We start from the raw sequence: 21,020 nt of genomic DNA on the forward strand, positions 1-21,020 counted from the left end.
AAGGCCTGAAGTTGTGTCAGGGGGGGTTTAGGTTGGATATCAGGAAAAGGCTTTTCACCCAGAGGGTGGTTGGGCATAGGAACAGGCTCCCCAGGGATGTGGTCACAGCATCAAGCCTGACAGAAGTTCAAGAAGCATTTGGACAGTGCTCTCAGGCACATGGTGCAATTCTTGGGGTGTCCTGTGCAAGGCAAGGAGTTGGATTTTATTTTCCTCACGGGCCCCTTCCAACTCAGTATATTCAATGATATTCTATGAAAAGAAAGATGATGCCATAGTTCTAGTTTAGCACACTGAGAAAAATACTGTTCTGCATTCTTTCTTCTAAACAAAAATATAAGGTGTTGGTTGCTGCTCAAAATTATAATAAAATCAAAATTATAATAAAATCCAAAAACATGAAATTAAAGTCTAAGACCTCAGAAATTTATCTACTAAATTCTACTTATGGTGATGTTAAGGTTGCTGATACATCCCACTGGGCTGCTTATACTTTAAAATTGGTAGGTAAATGGCAGGTAAATAGGTGTTCCAGCATATTGGCAACAAAGATATACCATATATATCATATATATCTCTCTCAAAAAACATAAGAGTGCACAGATACTGCTCAGCTTTTGTTCTCAAGATTACAAAGGCTAAGGATCATTAGGCTAAATGATCCTTGCTTTGTCTTTGTAGCAACGACATATGAAAATCAGACTTGCTCTGTCTTGTTCAAACATTTCACTTTATCAACAGCCACAAAACTTACAGACAAATCAACAAAGAGCCATGGACTCTAGCTTGGTTTTACACTGCCTTTGGTGAGCTTCACAGGGCCTCCAGAAGCCCAAGAATTAGTCATGCAGAGCATTTCCTAAGAACAGATGGGACAGGAGGAAACAGCCCCAAGTTGCACCGGGGGGCTTTAGATTGGATATCCGGAAATTTTTTTTTTTTACCAAAAGGGTTGTCATTCACTGGAACAGGCTTCCCAGGAAAGTGGTTGTGTCACCATTCCTGGAAGCATTTATAAGATGTGAAGACGTGGCACTTGGGGACATAGTTTACTGGTGGACTTGACAGTGCTGGGGTAATGGATGGACTTAATGATCTCAAAGGTCTTTTCTGACCTAAATGATTCTATGGTTCCATGCCAAATAGTACACTTATAGACAACATGAAAGTGCATATCATAAATTATTCCTAGAAGGCAGAAGGGGTAGTCCCACATCAGCCTTATCTCCCTCTACCCTCTAAGCTTTCAGCATTGACCCAGCAGGATCTGCATCTTCACAACCCTGCTGAGACCATTCTCTGGGCTCCCTCTGCTTCCTGCAATGCAGCTGCTGCTGGGGTGTAGCAGAGCCCTACACTGTTTCAGACTCTTGGACCTGCTAGTGGCAGGTCCCAGCTGGTGAATGTGTGCATATCCCTGGTATATGATGGACTCAAGACAGCAGTGCACAGTGGCAGAGTTAAGGTGGTCCAGATCACAGATTAGTTCAGAAATAAACACACATTTTTGTGGTAAACTCCTAAAGTCTCATAATAATTCTGGAGAAGAGGTAACAACTACAGAAGGCAGAAAACACCAAGAGGCTTTCATTCAGCTGCATCACACATCCAAGGAGGGCTTTATACATTTCAACAATGTTTCCTGCACTGTAAGAACTCCTGCAGTTTTCCTTTGCACTCGCCCCTCTTCTGCTCCTCTCGTCCAGTTTTCATTGGTAACAGGTGAGAATAACCAGTGACCCCAGCTTTGTGAAAGAGGCAGTGCTTGCCACACTACACTCCCAATGCCATCTAGGAATCAGGAGTAGATATTCAAGCTGAAAAATGAATGCACAAGACCCACAGATCCAGAACTTCCTCCCTGTTGTACTTGCCTTCTCCCTTCCGACTGCCAGCTGTTAATCCATACTATCTGTTCACTGCTGATGCCAGGATGGTAACCAGAAAGTTTACAGGCATACAGACACCTTGCCAAACACACTGCAAAACTGCAGTGGTCTAAGTCACTATAATATTTTATATTTTAAGACTCGTGCAATTCCAGTAACATTGAAAAGCCATTGCAAAGTCCTGCAGAAGACAGGCATCAGAAAAGCAAGGAATGATTACTTAGGAAACTGTTTTTTGGAAAAGCTCAGGTATAATCTTCCTTTTGCTTAAGGAAAGGCTAACTAGCAATAATAGATTTTGGTAACACCTGAGTCAATATGCTGTCTTGGACTCCAATTATTCTAATTTGTTATAGTTTGGAGCAGAAGTCTTTAATTGGACACATAAGAACACCTTTATAAAAATGATTTGTGGCTTTATATAGGTAGGTATAGCTACTAGACTTTATTAGAGTAATGCAAGCATTGCATTCACTTTAAAAATACAATTAGGATTTTTTTTTAATTGTTAGAGCTCTTTGTAACTGTGAAGTCTCTGATTCATAGCTACAACATATGTTTTTTACTATTAGAGCCAAGGGACCAATTGTAGCACTACACATATATTTAATAGATCATATATATTAGATATATATATATTTTTTTTTACAGGTCACAAAAATTGGAAAAGATTTTTAAAATGTAAAACAGTGTCTTCAGGAGAGCTGTTAGCAGGAAAAAAAAAAAAAGAGCAAACATTTCCAAGGAAGTTGGCTCAATTCAGTGAGACAGTATCCCATCTTTCTTTTACAAATGTCTGTTTCCCAAGAGAGGATCAGCAAGTAAAAGTCTTCATGCATTTCCCTCTGGGATAAGAGGGACTTTGCCTAATTACTACATTAACAGCTGGCTTCAGTGCTCTTTAAGGAATGTCTCAAATAAATCAGTGATCTAAAACTGACCCAAAATGTGGCAGATAACACAGCAGAGCTGTAACATGGAGTGTCTCTTTACGTGGGACGTCAGGATCCACCGAGGCAGTGGCACTTGCCATCCAGGCTTCTTTTGGAGCAGGTACCTCAATGTAGGCACACAGCAGCAGCAGCTCTGCTTCCAGTGCTTCTCTTACTCAAGCCACCCAACCTTTTTCCAGGAGGAAAAGAGGCAGCCACAGGACTGCAATGCCAACGCAAGACACCGAGGTGTTGAGCCTGTGTGTACCGGGGGCAAAGGGGAAAAAGAAAAAACCCAAACTGCTTGGAGCTGACTCTTGCTGCTTTGTAAGGCTGGCATCAAGCCACAAGGCCACTAAAGCACTAATTCTTGAGGTGAAGTATTATGAATTGCCTGAAACTCCGGAGCCAAAATCTACACAGCACCTCATTTCAAGCAAGTCACTACTGCAGCACTTAAGAATGTCACTGTAAGTTACAGCCTCCTATATATGTGCTTTATGGCAACTCAGGGTGAGTTTATCAGAGGCACCAGAATTACAATCAGGAAATCAATTTTGCTCCACTGTACTGCATTACCATCTGCCAAAAAAAAAAACAAAACCAAAAAAAAGGGCGAAGTTTTCACTACAGATTTTTTTCTGCCAAAATGCACATTGTATGGGCCAACACAGTTAAATCACTGTGAAAAGAAGATTACATTAAAAAATATGAACAAATCAGGTATCAAAAGTTCACATCAGTCATACAATATCTTTGATAGGTAAGAAAAGAATCATTATAAGGCTAATTCTCTAACCCGTTTGTCCATTCTAGAAAGTGTCTGCAAACAGCTTCACAGACTCTCCAGGGAGACCAAGTGATGTCTTGAGAAGAAAAATGTTATTCTGGAAGATCTGAAGGGTCCTGCCACACTAAGTGAGCTGGTTTTTAGAGTGAAGGAACTCCTAGTTTGTCTACTGTGCAGTCTATCAGACAATACTGCTGCTTTTTTAAGGGAACTTTTTTGTGAATTGTCTTCAGTATTATTTGGGTGGGGGGGTGTGTTTGTTCCTTGTCTTGTTTTTAAGACCTGGTGCAAACAGCTTCCTGGGTGTTTGTATACATACTGCCACATGTATGAGACCAGAGCAGTTGAAAGCAGACATCTACTGCTGTTGCTTCAGCAAAAGACAGGGTCCTGGGGTAGCTCAACATTTTTAGTATTTTGTTCCTAGCAATGGAAAAAAAAAATTCATGTATTTGTTGCATAATTCTGTAACATAAATAAAATCTTCTTCAATTATGCACTGAATACTAATACAAAAAAGGTTCTCACCTATCTGGTCAGTGAAGAAAGGACAGAATGCCTCTATTTTTTGATCAGGAAGAGATTAAACTATTGACTGAATGAAACTCACTTATCCCCAGATAAATTATCCCACTTATCCCACTCTAAATTACTGTGCCTGTAGATGCTGCTACCACTCGAAATGACCAAGTGGGTATCCAGTGCAGTACATATGGCCAGAAAAGTTACTAAGTACTTTTAGCCATTACAAAAGTTTTATTTAACCCAAAATTTTTGTTTGCTAGTCTCTGAAAAGATACCACCTTTCCCTCCTAGTGGCACTTGCTTGCATGTATTACAGCTGTTCTTCAAACACCCATCAGGTGCTCAACCCTCTGCATCAGGGCACTGCCCAGAGAAGCTGTCCATCTGCAAAACCACAGGGAAGGAAGGGAGAACCATCTCCCCTGCTTTGCCAGGATAAGGTGGCTGATTTTTCCCTTCAATGACTATTACAGGAAGCAAAAATAAAGTAAGCCCCTTGGAAATGATCTCGCAGCCCATCTCAGTGAGAAGGCAGTTTGGAGAATGCAGCGGTAGCTGTGAAATCCTGCTGGAACTGCCAAGGATTTACACTCAGGAGCAAGGTTCACACCAAGTGGAATCATAACCATGGTGTACTGGCACATGCAGGCACACCTCAACAAGCACAGACAAAAGAACACAGTGACTGTCTGGTCACCTTGGAACTCTACAGGCTCCTTCTTCAAAAATTATCCACTGAAGAGTTGAGTGTTTGGAATAAGAAATAATTCCCAGACTTTAGAGATCCTTCTCATCTTAAGTGCTTCATCAGATATTTTGGGCACTTTTTTTTTCTTTTTCTATTGGATTAGCTGCCTTCTGATACTCTCTTCTGAATTTAAACAGGCATGCTACATTGGACAGGAATCAACTGTACTTAGTATTCCTCCCTTTGCTCTAATCAGCTTGACAAAATCTCTCCCATATTAAAATTTTAGCATACATAATTCTCTTGCATGTAAAGGGTTATTAAACACTTTAATAAATCCTGCTAAGTTCATTTATTTTTTGGAAGATGATAACCTTGGAATAGACTTCTATGAAACTGGAAAAACTGCCAAGAGGAATACTGCCAAGATAACTGTGTAACTAGGTTAAACCTGGATTATTACTACTGTTATTTACATTAAGGAGTATCACTATAAAACCTTTAAAAATGGATTTCATATCTAACAGAAAGCTTTGCTTATTTCTCAGTTTGCCACATATGAAAAAGAGTTTTAAAACCACTCATGGTAAACTCAAGATATGGCATTTTAGGTTTAAAGAGGCCTGTAGACAAATACTTTTTTGCACTAGAAAATCAAAGCTGCACATTCTACTGTGCCATTCTCTTGGTTTGGTCATTGATCAAAAGAGAAATAACAGCACAGCTCTGGATAAGGCTAGCAGTCACAAGGATTCTTTCTGAGCAGAGATAAAATTTTCTTGCTCCCTTGCCTAAATTTACAGAAGTGTTCCAACTTTCTAACCTAGCCTTCATTAATGAAAGCCTCTGTTTTACAGGCTCAGGTTAATGCAGAGCACAAATGAAAACAACCTACTGTCTTGCAAGGTGTGAGTCTTAGTCACTGATTAAATTAACTGATGAGCTCTTCCACTTACACCTATAAAAACTGTGAACTAGCTGGTGTCTCCCAGCTGTAGCAGTGCAAGAAAAAGGAAAAAGCCATTAAAAGGTTGTTAAACAAAGCCCAACCGTATACACAAAGAACCAGGAAATTCCAGGCTGGTTTTGCACCACCAGTATTAGCCAGTTTCCCCTGCAGGGTATATGATGTGGATCTCCACCACTGCACACCAGCTCTAGGATGCTCTTCTACCAGTCTGAGATGGTGCTGCTGCTCAAACCAACCAGATAAGCCTGGAGACCACTCTGCTCTCACAGCAGAGCTGACCTACCTTGTGCAGTGTCACATGTGTAGGTAGGACAAAGAAGAACAAGCTGTGATTTCACTGTTTCGTGACCCTGCACTGCAGCATGTTTGGTGATAGCAAACCCTCTCATGGGATCAGTGACCCTTTCATGTGCCCAAGAGCTGTGCACAAACAAACACACACATGCACACAGAGAACAACTGTGTCTTTTTATTTTGGCATGGTTTGTTTTTGGTTTTTTTTTTTGTTTTATTTTCTTTGTTTTTTTTGGTTTTTTGTTATTTTATTCACAATGGTATTTAGCTGCAGTAATTTTGAGACAAGCAACCTCATCATTTCACCCTGTGTGCTCTCTGAGAAAGAGGCTTTCTGGAGAGGGATTTGAGCAGCTGCTGCTTAGCAGAGAATGAAATTCAGACTGCTGGAGGGGGAGGAGGAAGGGGGCAACAAACAACATTTGTTTAAAATCTGGCAGGAGCATCCTAATTAGATGAATTATTGAATGGATCATCAGGATTGCTCCCCAAAGTGCCATAGGGCAGGAGAGCCCTTAGAGGACATGTTGATTTAAGACTGCAGAAATGATCCCAAAGAGCACCATCACCGAATGTGGAACACTAAAGGCTCGTTTGTCTCAAAAATCACACTTCCCACTCAGCGCCGCTGCTCACTTGCCATGTATATAAAGGTTGCAACAGTTAATCATTTAGACAGGGACAAATATTTATTCAGGGACTACCTTAACGTTGAATGTTATTTCCTCCATGACGTAAACTCGTTCAGGAAATGCTTTAGCCACCTCCTCCACACTGTTAAAATACTGCACTGGCTCCTTAATATCTCGGTCTTGTTCCAGCAGCTTAAACTGCCCTGAAAACAGATGATAAACAGAAGAATTGTAAGATATTTATATTGGACAACTGTCACTGTGGCAACTGCTGGCTCAACTTCTTCACCATTTTGCTCGGTCAATTTTTCCAGTTATTAGCAACCAAACAAGAAGACGAAAGATTGTAGAGTCTCCTGAACCTGCCATGAAAGACACCCACTTTCACTGCCTTGGAATGAAAAGAACATGTGGCAGCCAAAGTGAAATTAAAAAAGATTGGTTTATCACATGCTGTCTAGAAATAGTAAATAATTATGGAGGCATTTGCATTTGTGTACTTAATTCAGTGTCATAGTATCTGTACAGATAGCACTTTTGGGCCTTTAATATTAAAAGTTTTACAGAAAGAAACCACACCTACAAAACCCCAAAACAATAAACATAAGGAATTTGGGTTTGTTTTTAGCGTCATCAAACAGCAGGCTAAACCTAAGCCCTTTTACCCCTGGGCTTCCCTAAGAATGGAACAGCATCTAACTTTCCTTAATGATAAACTGAACCATTTGAGAACTTTAGCTAACATAAGATATTAAACCACAGACATTTAAAACTCTTTTGAAGGTGTCTGCCTTCAGAAGAGCACGATAAAGAAGTGTTTCTTGCTAACTTTACCTCCCTCCAGCATGAAAACTTTGGCTATTTTCTATCTCTTGTAAAAGGCAAGAACTAACATGGAGGGAGCCACCCCAGGCAGACCTGCCAGGGACAGCCAGGCACATCAATCACCTGTGTGCACTATGAACACAAGTTTTAAAATTTTATTTTATAAATACAGAGATAAGAAAAGTTTAGACAGTTCACTGTTTGCATGACTTAAGCTTAAAATCACTGGAGTGATCTTTCCAAATTTAGAAATGGTAACTATTACTAAGTTAAAGGCTGGTCTCAGCAAGACTTGATGTAAAAAACAACTTTAGAAAATGAGAAAAAGGTTGAATAAAATCTATGTTTGGTGCAGCTCCTGTAAATCACATTTTAAAATCTGCAATGCATGCACTGGATTATTGTTCCCAAATAGCGCTGAACTTCATTAAAATACATCCAGTACATGAGGATGTCAGCCACCTACAGAAATATTTTCTCACTCCTTCAGCATTCTTGTGCTCAGCACCCTGCTGCCCCTTTCCATCCCATCAGGCTTGAGACCTCTGTGACAGGCTGGGAGAACTCACCCACACTGAACTATTTCAGGCCACACAACAGCAGAAGACAACGCAAACTCCGCGAGCCCTGGCGCCCACGAGAGAGAGCTGTCCTGCCCCTGCCAGGTGTGTGCACACACGTGTACCCACTCACCCACCCACCCACCCCTCAGGAGAGGTGCCAGAGCAAGAGGCTCAGCACTGCTGCCCATCCCCAGCTGTACCTGCTGCCAGGGGCACACCCTTTTAATCAGTATGTTAAAAGCTCTGTGATTGTAACCCTGAAAATCAACTTGCAAGGCAGAGGACTTCCTTTTATACCCTTCCATATGTTTTGTCTTTCTAAAGTGATCATGGTAACTTTGAAGTATTATCAGCAGGGTAACTACAGATGCTGGTATTTCTCACTGCAGGACTATTTTTCAAATGTTTTAATAACCTTCATTACACTTCCTAAAATCAGTTGAGTTTCCCAGCTTTGTATCTGCTTCAGGACATGCTATGATGTGACGTTCAACCAAGGCAATTCATGTACTTTGGAGACCAGCACAGGGGTAGAAGCCACAGGACTTTTAGTCTGACCTGAGGAAGCTCTTCCTATAGTGTACCACAGCAGGAATGGCTTCTCTGGGTCAGACCACAGGTCATGCAGCATTCCACCTTAGACAGGAGTAAGCAACAGCAGTGTAAGCAGGTTGGAGTAAATGCACAGTTAGCAATACTATCCAGAATCTCCTTCCCAGCTCTCAGAGGAACTCATGGCTGAAGGATGAGTGCCAGTGCAGAGAAGAGGTTTTCTTCCCTCTAAATTTGTTTAATTGCTTACTGATGGTAAACTTTCATTGTAGACAACATACCCTCTTGTCTGGAGAAATTTTCACAAATTCTTTTTCCACAAACTTTAAAGTACCTCTGGGATTAAGACTACAAACTGTAGGAGTGATAAAGCTATACCTGGCAGACAGGTAGCCACAGGAAACCTGACAGCAGACAAGCATTTGGAAAATGCTTCATATACTCAATAGAACCATGCCAGCATACTAAAGCTGAATTCTTCAGCCTGTCTGCTTTGAGCCCTTTTAGGTGCAAAGCAATAGAGGGGCCAGGCAGCCAACACCTTTGGGCTAAGGGAATCTGAAAAATTAGCAGGAAGCTGCTCAGTTAACTGGTGCTGAGAAGTGCATCATGACTGATGCCAAAGCACGCACATGGAGACGAAGAGAGAGCTGTGCTTTTCAATCCCCAGTCTGCCACAAACCATGAAAATCCTGTCTTAAGAATTTCCCTTTCAGCCACAGCCTAACCAAGAGGAAGATACATTCCCTGGCTGAACAGGTCCTTTCCCTCACAGGCACCCCACTTTCCTCTAAAAGAAAATGAGGAGTGGGGAAGATGAGTGAAGTCAGGTGTCCTTGTGCATGGAGTCAGGACGTGTCAGGGCATCGTGTAGTAGCAGGGACTATGAGCTGCACCAGGGAGCATCTGACAGCACAGAAAAACCACTACTCTAAAGCACAGAGCCAGTAGATGTACTTCAGATAGTCACTAAGAGCAGGATGCTCTTAAATTTAACAGATGTCACACAGTGTTCCTTCACCATGGGCTGACCTAAGGCTGTGTTTATTTTCAATTGTTATCCTCTTTGACTACTGACACAGCCATTGGGAAGCAGCCCTAACTGATTGCCCAGTTTGGGATCCAGGGGTCTGATTTGCAGCATTCCTGGCTGTGGCTACCACTTGAGGCAAGCTGTGATTAGAGTTTTTAATGACAAAAAAACCCCAAGCTGAAACTACAGCAAGTTTAGGTCATCTCTGACAGATCGAAACTCAGTGGAGTTACTTCTGGTTTGATACTCCATGCTTATGCACAGAACCGAGGTGAATATGATATTGCATGGAAGCTAAACAGTTTTTTGAAACTGCAGTAATAAAATTTTACTAGTTCAGAAAGAAATTGAGAATTCTCACTTCAGAGTGGGAACTGAGTTGGCCACAGTAACAAAGCATGAATTCACATGAACAAGGAAGGAAAACAAAATACTGAATAGTAATACATGATATGAACAATACTCATCCAGCCCTTTGAATGAGACAGTGGCCTTTAATTCTAGGTTCTCTAGTTACTCTGTCTGGAAGCATAATAATACTATTTTTCTATGACTGTTTTATATTTAACAACAGTGAATCTGGTGGCAAGACAGGGCCAGTTACTCCTTGCAACCCAGAGTTCTACAAAAAAAGTCCCAAATTCCTCAACACAGAACAAACGCTTTAGGCTGTGTGCAACTGGGAGCAGAGTCTGCTCTTTACTGCAGAATTACACATTCCTGCGGAAAAAAAAAGGAAAAAAGAAAAAAAAGAAAAAAAGAAAATCATCATTGGGAGCTTTGGTTGGGTACAAAGCGACGCTCAGAGCTGTCTGTGTCGCTATCTGTGCCATCCTCCCCGTCCTTCAGCTGAGCCTCACAAACACAAAGCCGTCTGTGCCCTCACTGCTAATAAGCAGCAGTTCACGAGGAGGTTGACGACAGAGGAGTACACACAGATCCCAAAGCACAGAAGAGAAGGGCAGCATTAATCTCTGCCTGTTACAAAATCAAGAAGTATGCTGTGCATGGGAGCTGTCAGGGCTAGACATTAAAATGCCTCTTCCGTGAAAAAGATGGGTTTATAATTTGAGATTTTCTAGAGACAGCTTTTAAAAATTTATTTCCTCATTGAAAAAAAGCAGAATTTTTTTTATTGGAAGGAGAGAAAGAAGGGCTGAAGAGCCTACAATATGCATTTGAACCAAATGTCAGTAACTAACTAACTAAACTAACTAAACTAACTAACTAACGAGGAGGAAGAAGACAATTTCTTCCCATGTTTCTACCTGGTCTCTATTCAAGCCTCCATAAAAAACCAAAGCATGGCTGAAACACAAGTTTAATGGACATAAGTATGGCTTGACTGCATGTTAAAGTGGAAATTTCTTCCACTTTGAAAAAGGCACAATTTCCACAATTTCCTTGGGACACTTGACAAAACTGACAGAAAGCCTGAACAAACCACAGGGCAATTTCACTTTGTGTTAATTAGGAATTTAACAAAAAAAAAAAAAAGAAAATATAAAGCTAGAACTATACTTTTATAGAAGCTCACCCCTCTCTCTCACTAGCACAAAAAGAATAATGAAATGTTTCTGTAGTAAATCAGTGAAGGTTCAGAAAGATCAAAGATTCGTAATACCTGCATGCTCCACTGAGCAGGTATGGCTATTCCTCTGCAGCCAAACGCTAGGGAGAAATGAACAACTCCTGCAACCTTTATATCTCTTTATCTTTCTGTCTGGCCTCTGGCAGGCACAGTATTGGAAACAGTTTCATCCTAGTATATATTATCTCTGTAGATTATGAATTCTTATTTCTCTGTGAAGGTACTTACAGCAAAGACAGTAAATCTACTACTGGTGGAAATGAGTCTGGAAAAATAAAAAGGCAAGGAAGGACCTAAAACAGTGCTTATTCTCCAGTTTATGAAGGCATTTATAAAAACCCATTAGGAGCAGGAAGATCAGTCCATCTTCCTTCTTGCCAGATTGGCCCTGGAATGGCTGTGAGCAGGGGCATTAATCAGCCCTTTCTGTCCAAGCTTCTGCTGCTTCCATTGCTTAGGCTCTTGCAGGCTTACACATGTTCCTAACTCCAACCTAGCAGCTCATCCAGGTTATTTCTGTGATGTAAGATCCCCTGGTTTTTGCAGTGACTTACCCCTTACCCTCAAATAGTCCAGCAGTTTCCAACAGTCCAGAATGTTCCTGAAACAGAAACATTCTGTACAGTGACTGCACTGTACCTAGACCCAGGCACTCTTTATCTATGGCAGGCATTCACTGGCTGGACAAACTGTCAAGTTTTCATTGATATAAAAGCATGAGAGCATGCTTATGCTCATTCACTACAAAGAAAAACTGTAAAAATAAACTCTGTTTAAAAAAAATAAATGCATGTCACCAATAGGAAACATGGAAGGTCACTGAAACATCTGCTCAGCTGTGTTTGCTGCTAAATGTTTCTCCAAGGAGGCAGGAGCTGTATTGTCTGTCTTTGATTATTTAGTAAGTCTCACAGCCCTCTGTGAGGCTGTGTGCAAGGCCCACTGCTCCTCAAGAATGCGCAGACAGCACAGCAGGGTAGCAAAAGTACTGCAGAGGTTTATGTTTCATATTATTTGTTGACTGCTGACTGCATTTTAGTATTTCAAGGAACTGCAGAGCTACTCAAAAAGGAAAGGCTCTACCTGCCAGAATAACATCATTTTGGAAAAAGACAGTTCTTGCCTACATTTTTCAGCATTCCTGTGCATAACACTGATAGCAAATTACTTTGTTTTTCTTCACAAAATGATGATCTTTGATATAACTGGGCAGAGTTCAAGAGCATAAGCCAAAAGTACACTTTAGCAGATTTGGTTTTTGATGTACAGTCTTTATTTGATTGTGTGTACAACTCTCCTCAATGTCTGATAAAGATATAAATTCATTTTAGTGGGGGGACAAAGGAAGGAAATCTCAGTTTATGGTCTACTCTGTCAGTCCATCAACTAGATCATACGGTAGAGCTATTTCATCCCTAACTAGTCCTTAGATAAGGCAGCCAGTCAAGAGAGAGCATAGCAAAATAAAGACTCCAAAATAATAGATTAAGCTATAACCACAACACTGCAATTTAAAGAAAAATAGTCAACTTTTAATTTAAATTGACACTGCCATTATGTCTTTGCACAGAACCAAAATGTGGCATTTTGTTGTTGCAAGCAGTGTTGTCCTAGCAGTGGCTGTAGCTGTCTAGACCTGAGAAAAGGAAGAAAAGCCCATCACAATCTTTGACAGGGCTATCATGTGGCTAATTGGGACCAGAGAGTAAAATTAATACTGAAGCTCTTTCAGGGACCTATCACTAAGCCAAGGTGAAAGGGTTTGGCAGACATGCAGAAGTCATGATGAGTGGGAAATAAATGCCTTGCTTCACTTTTGTCATCTTCCAGCTTGTCAACAGTGAGCATTTGTTCCCAGCTCTCCAGAGGAGAGAAGAGTGCAGGCACACTCAGCAGCAGAGTCCCACTGCAAAGAGAGGAACTGCAAGTGTAAATGGAATTACAGAATGCTGTTTTCAACAGCAGGAGCAGACAGCAGGCCACAAATGGACTAGTGCAGGCGGGCTCGCCGCTCACAGAGAAGACAGGAAAGTGAATCACCTGCTCTGCTATCTCTGAACTCTCCACTGAAGGAGCTGCTGATTCCATCTGAGGTTGGGATGTGGCCGCAAACTAACATGGATGCAGTGCCATGGTAAGTTCAACCCCTCAGTCAAAGAAAGAGCAAGATAGCCCAGCAGCACAGTTTCATCCTTGTCTGCCACACTGATAGCTTCGGAGAGCTACGGAAAAAACGGCTTGGGGGCAGAGAAGATATTTTTTGAAGTTATTCATGAGAACTTCTTTGTTTATTTTCATATTGTAGCCTGCTGAAGGCATACAGGAAACTATAAAAGTGTGGAGAATACAATAGGAAATACACAAGTATATCTTTGGTGCACAGCTTCCAAAGGATGACCACTGGGATACAAACTAGAAATGCTATGATTGATTCTTAAGGCATAATCACCTTGAAACAGGTGTAAGAAACAGAAATATTCCCTCTGTTTTTTTAAGAACTGCCTGTCAGTACTTTTTCTTGAGGAGATGGGTGAAGAAGAGGACCTCGTGTGCCCCAATCTAGACCCAATCTTCTGGAAATTTTGGGAATGAATTAAAAAAAATAGATGGAACATGAACTAGAGACAGATCTAAGTAAACATGACACCAGTAGAATTCATCAAGTGTACTGGAGCTAAACTTATGGCACTGAAAAGCAGAGGGCAAGGCACAAAGGCACATTCAGTCAGTAGATATTGTGTAACATTGCATGGCGAAGGAGCCCTTCAGAATGAATAGTTTTACTTCCTGGAAATCTTATGAAGATTTTGAAGGCTTAAATGCCTTTATTCCTCACTGTGTCATGTTTGTGGCACAAATACCCAATCAAACAAGAAAGAATGAGTCAGGCACACAACCTGGTGAGACATGTCGAAGCAGAGCATCAGCCCACTGACACATCACCTGTGCATATGCACAGACACCATCTGAGAGATCAAGGAAGGGAATCCAACCAAGTTTCCCACACAGCAATGCAATGCTTGCTAATCAAACCCTCTGATCCTGTGCAGGCAAAGCAAAGGGGATGGTACAGCCTAGCATTCCCTTTTGTCTTATCTTACTTTTATGATTCGTAAGTAGCATAACAAAAAAAGGAGAAAGATTCTGTTGGCAGCATAACAAAGAAAAATCAGTTCAAATGGTGACTGATGATAGCTTAAAGCAGATTTAACTCATAGATATTGCAAGAGAGGGAATTTTAGGTTACAGATCATGTAAAAAGACAGACAGGGAAAACAAGCCTAACCTCCAACCTTTGTTTCATAAGTTATTACCATCACAAATACAAGATTACCACAATGAAATGTTCCATTTTACAGGGTCACATGTTTTTGAGTGTCTGGACTGTAAGTTAACTAGATTTAACTTACTGGGTTATCATCAATCTAACCTGTAATTAGCATAATTTTCTTCCTTTCCCATGTGCTTCCAACAGACATAAAGAGTATGTTCCTTAAGCAGTGTGTTAGTTCACACACTCACTTGACCATGCAGAGGACTCTGATGAGTACCACACTGTCTGACTTTCCTAATTACTGTAAACAAAAGCTGTGGAAAGTTTCCTGTTGAAGAGTAAGAATATAAAGACATACAGATGAAGATGGGATGCTCTCCTGGTGAGTATCAGCACTTACCCTGATCACAGCTCAAAAAGGGATTGAGACAAAGACAAAGAGTTACAGAAAGCCCAGCTAAACCAACCCAGAGCTTGCATGAAACAGTATTGAGGTGACTCCATTTTACAGCAGCTGCCCAATGGCAAAATCCTTCCTTGTATGAGCATCATCCCCTTGGTACTGGAGTGGATAATATCCATGCAGATCTCAGTTATGACAGTGTTTAATAGTCACTGAAAGCTAATGGCTCCAACCTACTGCAGCAGCATCCAGGATCCTTCTGGGAACATCCAATGGAACTGCCTGCCACCAGAGAGGAAAACTTAATAAGAAGACAAACACAACTTAACCCCTCACTTAGTAGCCTTTAGCAATAACTACCAGAAAAGAAATTGGGGCACAATCAAAGGTGAGAACATTTATGGTTACAGTTCTTACTATACTTTGAAACATTTGCTTTACTAAGTAAATGCATTGCTTTTATTTACACATTAATGCTGATTTGGGGCTAAAAATCAATCTTAAGGAGCAGAGACTGAGCTTAGATATGTCAATGCAAACTGAACAAGAAACCCTTCACGGAGTGGCAGATAAGACCCTTAACAGAACACTGCTATGCTCATAAATTTTTCTATTTGAGTGAAAGACATCACATACCTTTAAAAGTAAGAAGCAACACAGACCTAATCTGCCTTTGGATCTAGTCTTAGCTAGGTGATCTCCTCCCAAATCATCAGTGTACACCCATCCCAAGACATACAGACATTAAACAAACAGGGTTGTCTACAACAGATTAACATTTAATTAAAGCACAGAAGAAAGTTGAGATGAGAGTAACAGAACAAACTCCTGGTCAACATTTGAAATTAATATTACTAGTTTCAAGTAAATTAATTAATTTGAAATTAATATTACTAGTTTCAAGCAGGCTCAAACAGACTATGCTAGAATACCTGTTAAAGGTTAGCCAAGCATGCTGGGATTCTCTATCACAGATGCATCCAAATATTTTGCCTTTATACCACAGATTACTCACCTCATTAAAACTGATTTCAGAAGAAATTATGAATGTGTAACTTTTCCTCCTCAATGTTGGCAGAGAAAATCCCTTTTCCTTTTATTTCAGAACAAATTTTTAATTAATAATTTGGAGAAAACACAATAACACAATATGTTCCTGTGGGCTGATGCCCACACCAGCAACAGTGCAGTTGTAGTCCATAATCTGCATGGGGATTATGCACTGCAAGCACCTAATGAGTACAGAAACCCAATGACATCCTTCCCCTTGCCTCAGCAGGTGCCTCCTCACAGAAAATCCACCTTTTCACCTTGTCATTTTGGTTGCTAAACGGTGAATTTCAGTTCCTTGTCCAAATGAAGTGTCAATGAAACAAACTGGAATATTTTCTGAGGGCATAAATATTTCAGGACCTGAGTTCAGTGCAGTTCTAATGGAACAGTTTCTTTTAATTCCAGTGCCTAAATTTTTTCAAAAAGATGAAAATTAATTTTTGCACTGACAAAAAGATAAAAACCAGACAGCATTCAAAAGAGAAACTGTGTTCACCTGTGGCAACAGAAAAATGTTATAGTACAGGTGGAAGAGGTTTCATTTTTAGAGAACAGGGCTAATAATTTTAGGGGACCAAAATTTGATTGCATTGACGAGAGCCAACCTCTGCAAATTAGAAACAAGCAAGTTCCAGCCTCTGTGTCAGGCCTGTTCTGAATCCTAGAATTTCACTTTGATTTAAAAAACTGAGAGAGTGCAATTATAGGGAGAGATTTAAGATGTGCAGAAGTGCATTTTTACCACAATATGGATTCCAGGGATCCTAACCACAAACAAGTTGTGGATTTACACCAGACAACTTTTTGGATTTGGTATCCATCTCTTAAAAAATAAATTTGCAAAGTGGGAGCAGCTCTCCTGAACAAGTTCATACACATTTTTCTATTTCTTGGTAAGTCAAAACTTTCACTAAAATAACAGCAGCAACCACTGAGCTTAACCATTAACTTTGCCTTTCTGAGTAACAGCTTTTATTTATTGGTTTGGCAAAAAGCTTCAAAGCCAGCACTCACCAAAACTCAAGCCCTTAATGGTTCTGCCTCAGTGCAAAGCCACTTTTTTCTTCAGTTGCAAACCGACCATCCTTTACGCTTTCTGCTCTTTTGCTGACAGATCTTTTTCCTCCTGCTACTCCCACGTGCGTATCCTCATCTCTGTGGCCTGACCTGAGCACCATTCATTGACTTCTTGCTCACTGAGAGTCTTTTGTGCCTTTCAGGTTCTGACCCCAGGCCGTGGGCAGCACACCCTGGCCCAAGCGTGGGACGGCGTGTCCTCCACCCAAGGAGAGCAGCCACATCCACAGCACTGCCCCTGGCAGCCGCTTGGGTTGCGGTAAACAAAGCTAAAGAAATACTGCATTCACCAGGCAGAAATCTTTAAAATGCACATAGACCAATTCTGTATAAAAAGTGCTTTTGTTCCCTGCTCAGGAACAGGTTTTTTAATTAACTGAATGGGAGGAGTTGCAAAAAACCAGGAACAATGACTGAGTCAGAAGCTCAGTCAGTTCTCAGTAGCTTAACAGGGCTTTAACATGAGACAGAATAAACTTATTTCATTCAGTTAGACATTTTTATCAACGTGTAGAGAGACTTCAGAGCTGATGCTTGGTATCCTGAAAGACTGTCTGTGCATTATAGAGCAGCTTATTGTTTCAAAGCTTGTATCTCATTTGCTTGCTGAATATATATGTAGTTTCTAGCAGAGCCTGTATTTTTTCCCCTTCTCTCCTCTCCCTAAACATAAATCTGCTAAACTATTGTACTCAAATTACTGCAGAACCTGTCACTCAAACAAGTTTCCAACATTTGTGTATCTGCAATGGGAAGAAGCAGTTTCTGTTATTCTGTGTAATTAAAAAGACAATTTTCTTTGGAAAGGTACCATCACTTTGTATTGCCAATATCTGTCAATGCCTGTAGACTATAGCTCAGTTTACATATTTATAATGTGTTTAAATTAGGAAGGAATTAAATTTATTAGGAAGGAATTCAATTTATTATAGCTTCGACCACCAGCAATCATGACCAAGTTCTGAAAAAACAAGTTCACTTTACTTCTGGAACAAATTAAACAACATTTTAAAAACTGAAATGCAGCCAAATTCCAAAGAAACTCTTTAATTACACAATAGGTCTGGTTTATTCATCTGAGGTTTCCTGTCAAGGAGAGTATTAAGTACATTCATGCTACAGCTAAAATTACATTAAGGAGAATTTGAAACAAGTGCAGAGCCAAAATAATACATGATCTGAAAATCACCTTGATGAAGTACACATAGGAGCTTATGCTCCAAAAACTGTCATCTGTAATGCTGGAATATCTATCAAGCATACAAAGTAACTTGCAGCAAGCAAACATTTCTAATTTTTTTTGGTTTAGGATCAGCAGTCACGTTTGTGTCACCGCCTCAGTTGAGAGGCAGAAGGTGTTTTGATCCCTGCATTCTGCATGAGCTAAGCCATCTCTTCACTCACTCCCTATGAATGCAACAGAGTTTGTCAGAATTGTCTGGTTTCCAGTACAAGAGGACATTGATTCAGCGCTGTGCAATTTACCCACAGAGCAGACAAAGCTCTTGATAACAGCTCAAGATGAATGAAGGCAGCTTTTAAGAATGAGCTTTTTGGCATATGTTCACAGCATGTGCTGAAGTGTCACCAGGAGAAAAAAAAAAAAAGGGAAAAAAAGGAGAAGAGAGAGATGAGCTGAAAAGGTGGGTGAATAGAGATGATGAGTAAGAGCACATCGCTTCAGCACTGCCACTTCATTTAATTTTCACTGCTACTCAAGAAGGCAACAAAGATGATAAATCTAAAATGTAGATCTAAGCAAGATATGCATCTGCCTCAGTTCTCTTGAATGCATTCCATCACACACCTTAAATAAGGAGGGTACCATCTAAACCTCTCTCTGGCAGCTCAGCTTACCATAGCTGAATCCAAAAGGTATAAAGAAACAGAATGCCCAGCCAAATTTTCCCTCTTGTAAGATGCCTGCCAGCTTGCTGAGAGCCAAATGAATCCCGTTACTAGAGGCTGCCAGCCTAGCCTAAAACAGCTTGACGGAAAAAAATGCTACAGACTACACATGGGGTGGTTTAATTCCAAAAATGTTTTCAGACCACCACTTATGGGATTTTGTTTTTTTCCATCTAAATGATAATTCATGAGTTGGAGTGTACTAGTGAATATTTTCCCTCTATGTATTTCTAGTGAAAACTTCTCTCTAGTACTGGGCATCTCCTGTTAAAAGGTATTTTTGCACCAATCTCACTTTGTAGCCTTTCACTGAAAGGGCTGTGAAGTGGTAATTATCAGAGAGGCTGACAGTCTGGCCTCCTGTTTGTTTTTGAGTGCTCATGGACTTCTCCAGCTGCTAGATTATCATGAGATATATTATTACATACTGATTTCTAAGTGTAAAATCTAACATTAGCAGCTGCAAGTGTTCCAGGGAAATTCTGTGGTTTAAATTTCTGCAAAAGAACTTTGGTTGTAAAACAAGGTGATCTTAAATCTGCCTCTAAGATTAGGAAAAATATTAAAACTTCCATTAAAAAAAAAGTTATTCCTTGAATAATGAAGCTAAATCAATACTAGATAATTTGCCTTAGCACATAGATTTAAAGTTGTGAAGATGCCATGGATGGGAAAAAACCATATTAGGGTTTCAGACAACTAGAATTGGTTACTGCAGGTATTTAGAAGGGGAGGCAGATGGTGCTTAGAGACCAGAAAAATTGGGACATCCCAAGCTAAAAGCAACTCAAAACCAAAACCCATCATAAGATCAGTCTGCTAGACCTGTTACAAAGTTTTCCCAACAGCTTAATATTCCTTTCAGGAAAACGACTATTTCAGCTGAGATTTCTGAACATAGAGGTAAAGATGCTTAAAAACAGAAACAGAGACTCAGAGATGTTTAAAAACTCCTGCCTTTGAAATGACATCAATTATGCTCTTTTAAAGCACATTTTTCCTCAGAGAAGTCCAGCCCTTCCTTTTTTTGACTGCACTCCTGCACACCCAGTGGAGCAAAACCCAACAGCACACAAGGTCTTGACAGACACACAGTGGCACAGTCATCACCGTGCTGCAGAACATCACTGGGAGAAGGGTCACCTGCCCCAAGGAGGCAGACCAACACTCATTTTACCCCTTCATTCTGCCACCTCCTCCTACCACACCAAGCTGTCCTGAGGGGACAGTGTCCATGCCACCAAAACCCTGCCACTGAGGGTGAGGGTCTCAGCTTGGCCAGCAGTACATGGAGGATTCACAGAAAAAAGCTTCAGTGCCTGCCTAAATAGATCAGTACATTTACTTAAATCATCAGAAAGACTGTGACCACCTAAGCAAAGCCAGATACAACCTGGTTTATAATCTTTGTCTTTTTGTCTGCTGGGGGCTCTCTTGAGGCATTGAGTGATATCAAAGCAAGCAATTCACTTTTCCTCTTTGCAGTCACTCTCCATGCTTTGAGCACGTATTATTTTGGCCTCCCACTCTTCAAGATGGAATTGCCCAAGTGGCTGGGAGTCCAAATACCTACAGCAGCTACTTGATGTCTTACCCATGTATTACTGTGCCCCAGTGATGCACCCCTGCCTGCTGCAGGCTCCTCATGGTGAACAGGCAGCTCATTTGCCAGCTCTAGGAAGACTCAGCTGAGCCAGCTCTCAGAACACTCTATGCCAGCTGACCCAAGGTTTTCCTTGGACAGGAGTCAGAAAACCACTCTGCACACTTTCCATCTGATCCGCACTAAATGAGCCTTACAGTAGCCAAACACCACAAAGTGACAAACACCTGCACTACAGGGAAAAAAGGTGGCTATTTTCATTTTCCACAGTGGAGAAGACGAGTGGCACATCCAGACACAAGTGTCACATCCCACCCTCTGCTGCTCCCCTGAGCCAGCACGTGTGACAGCAGCGAGGCAGACATGGCAGCAGCACATTCCTCCCCCAGCAGCACAGGATGCCTCCCTTCCAGGGACA

The 21,020-nt window shown here is 40.9% G+C and overlaps 1 protein-coding gene across 2 annotated transcripts in view; it reads right to left on the minus strand.

The window, feature by feature from the left end:
- The window catches only part of GAREM1 (GRB2 associated regulator of MAPK1 subtype 1), a 102,350-nt gene that overhangs the window by 17,738 nt on the left and 63,592 nt on the right, over positions 1 to 21,020 (minus strand). The window contains exon 3 of one of the 2 annotated variants that reach the window (XM_071418818.1): positions 6,793 to 6,923. The exons of the other annotated variant lie outside the window; for it this stretch is intronic. Coding sequence (XP_071274919.1) covers positions 6,793 to 6,923 — 131 coding nt within the window. The remainder of the gene's footprint in view (positions 1 to 6,792; positions 6,924 to 21,020) is intronic. 2 annotated transcript variants of the gene reach the window in all.

This window comes from Agelaius tricolor, unplaced genomic scaffold (assembly GCF_023055355.1).
Source record: "Agelaius tricolor isolate 1412-34295 unplaced genomic scaffold, bAgeTri1.0.p SCAF_2, whole genome shotgun sequence".
In the NCBI taxonomy this organism is placed as follows: Eukaryota; Metazoa; Chordata; class Aves; order Passeriformes; family Icteridae; genus Agelaius; species Agelaius tricolor.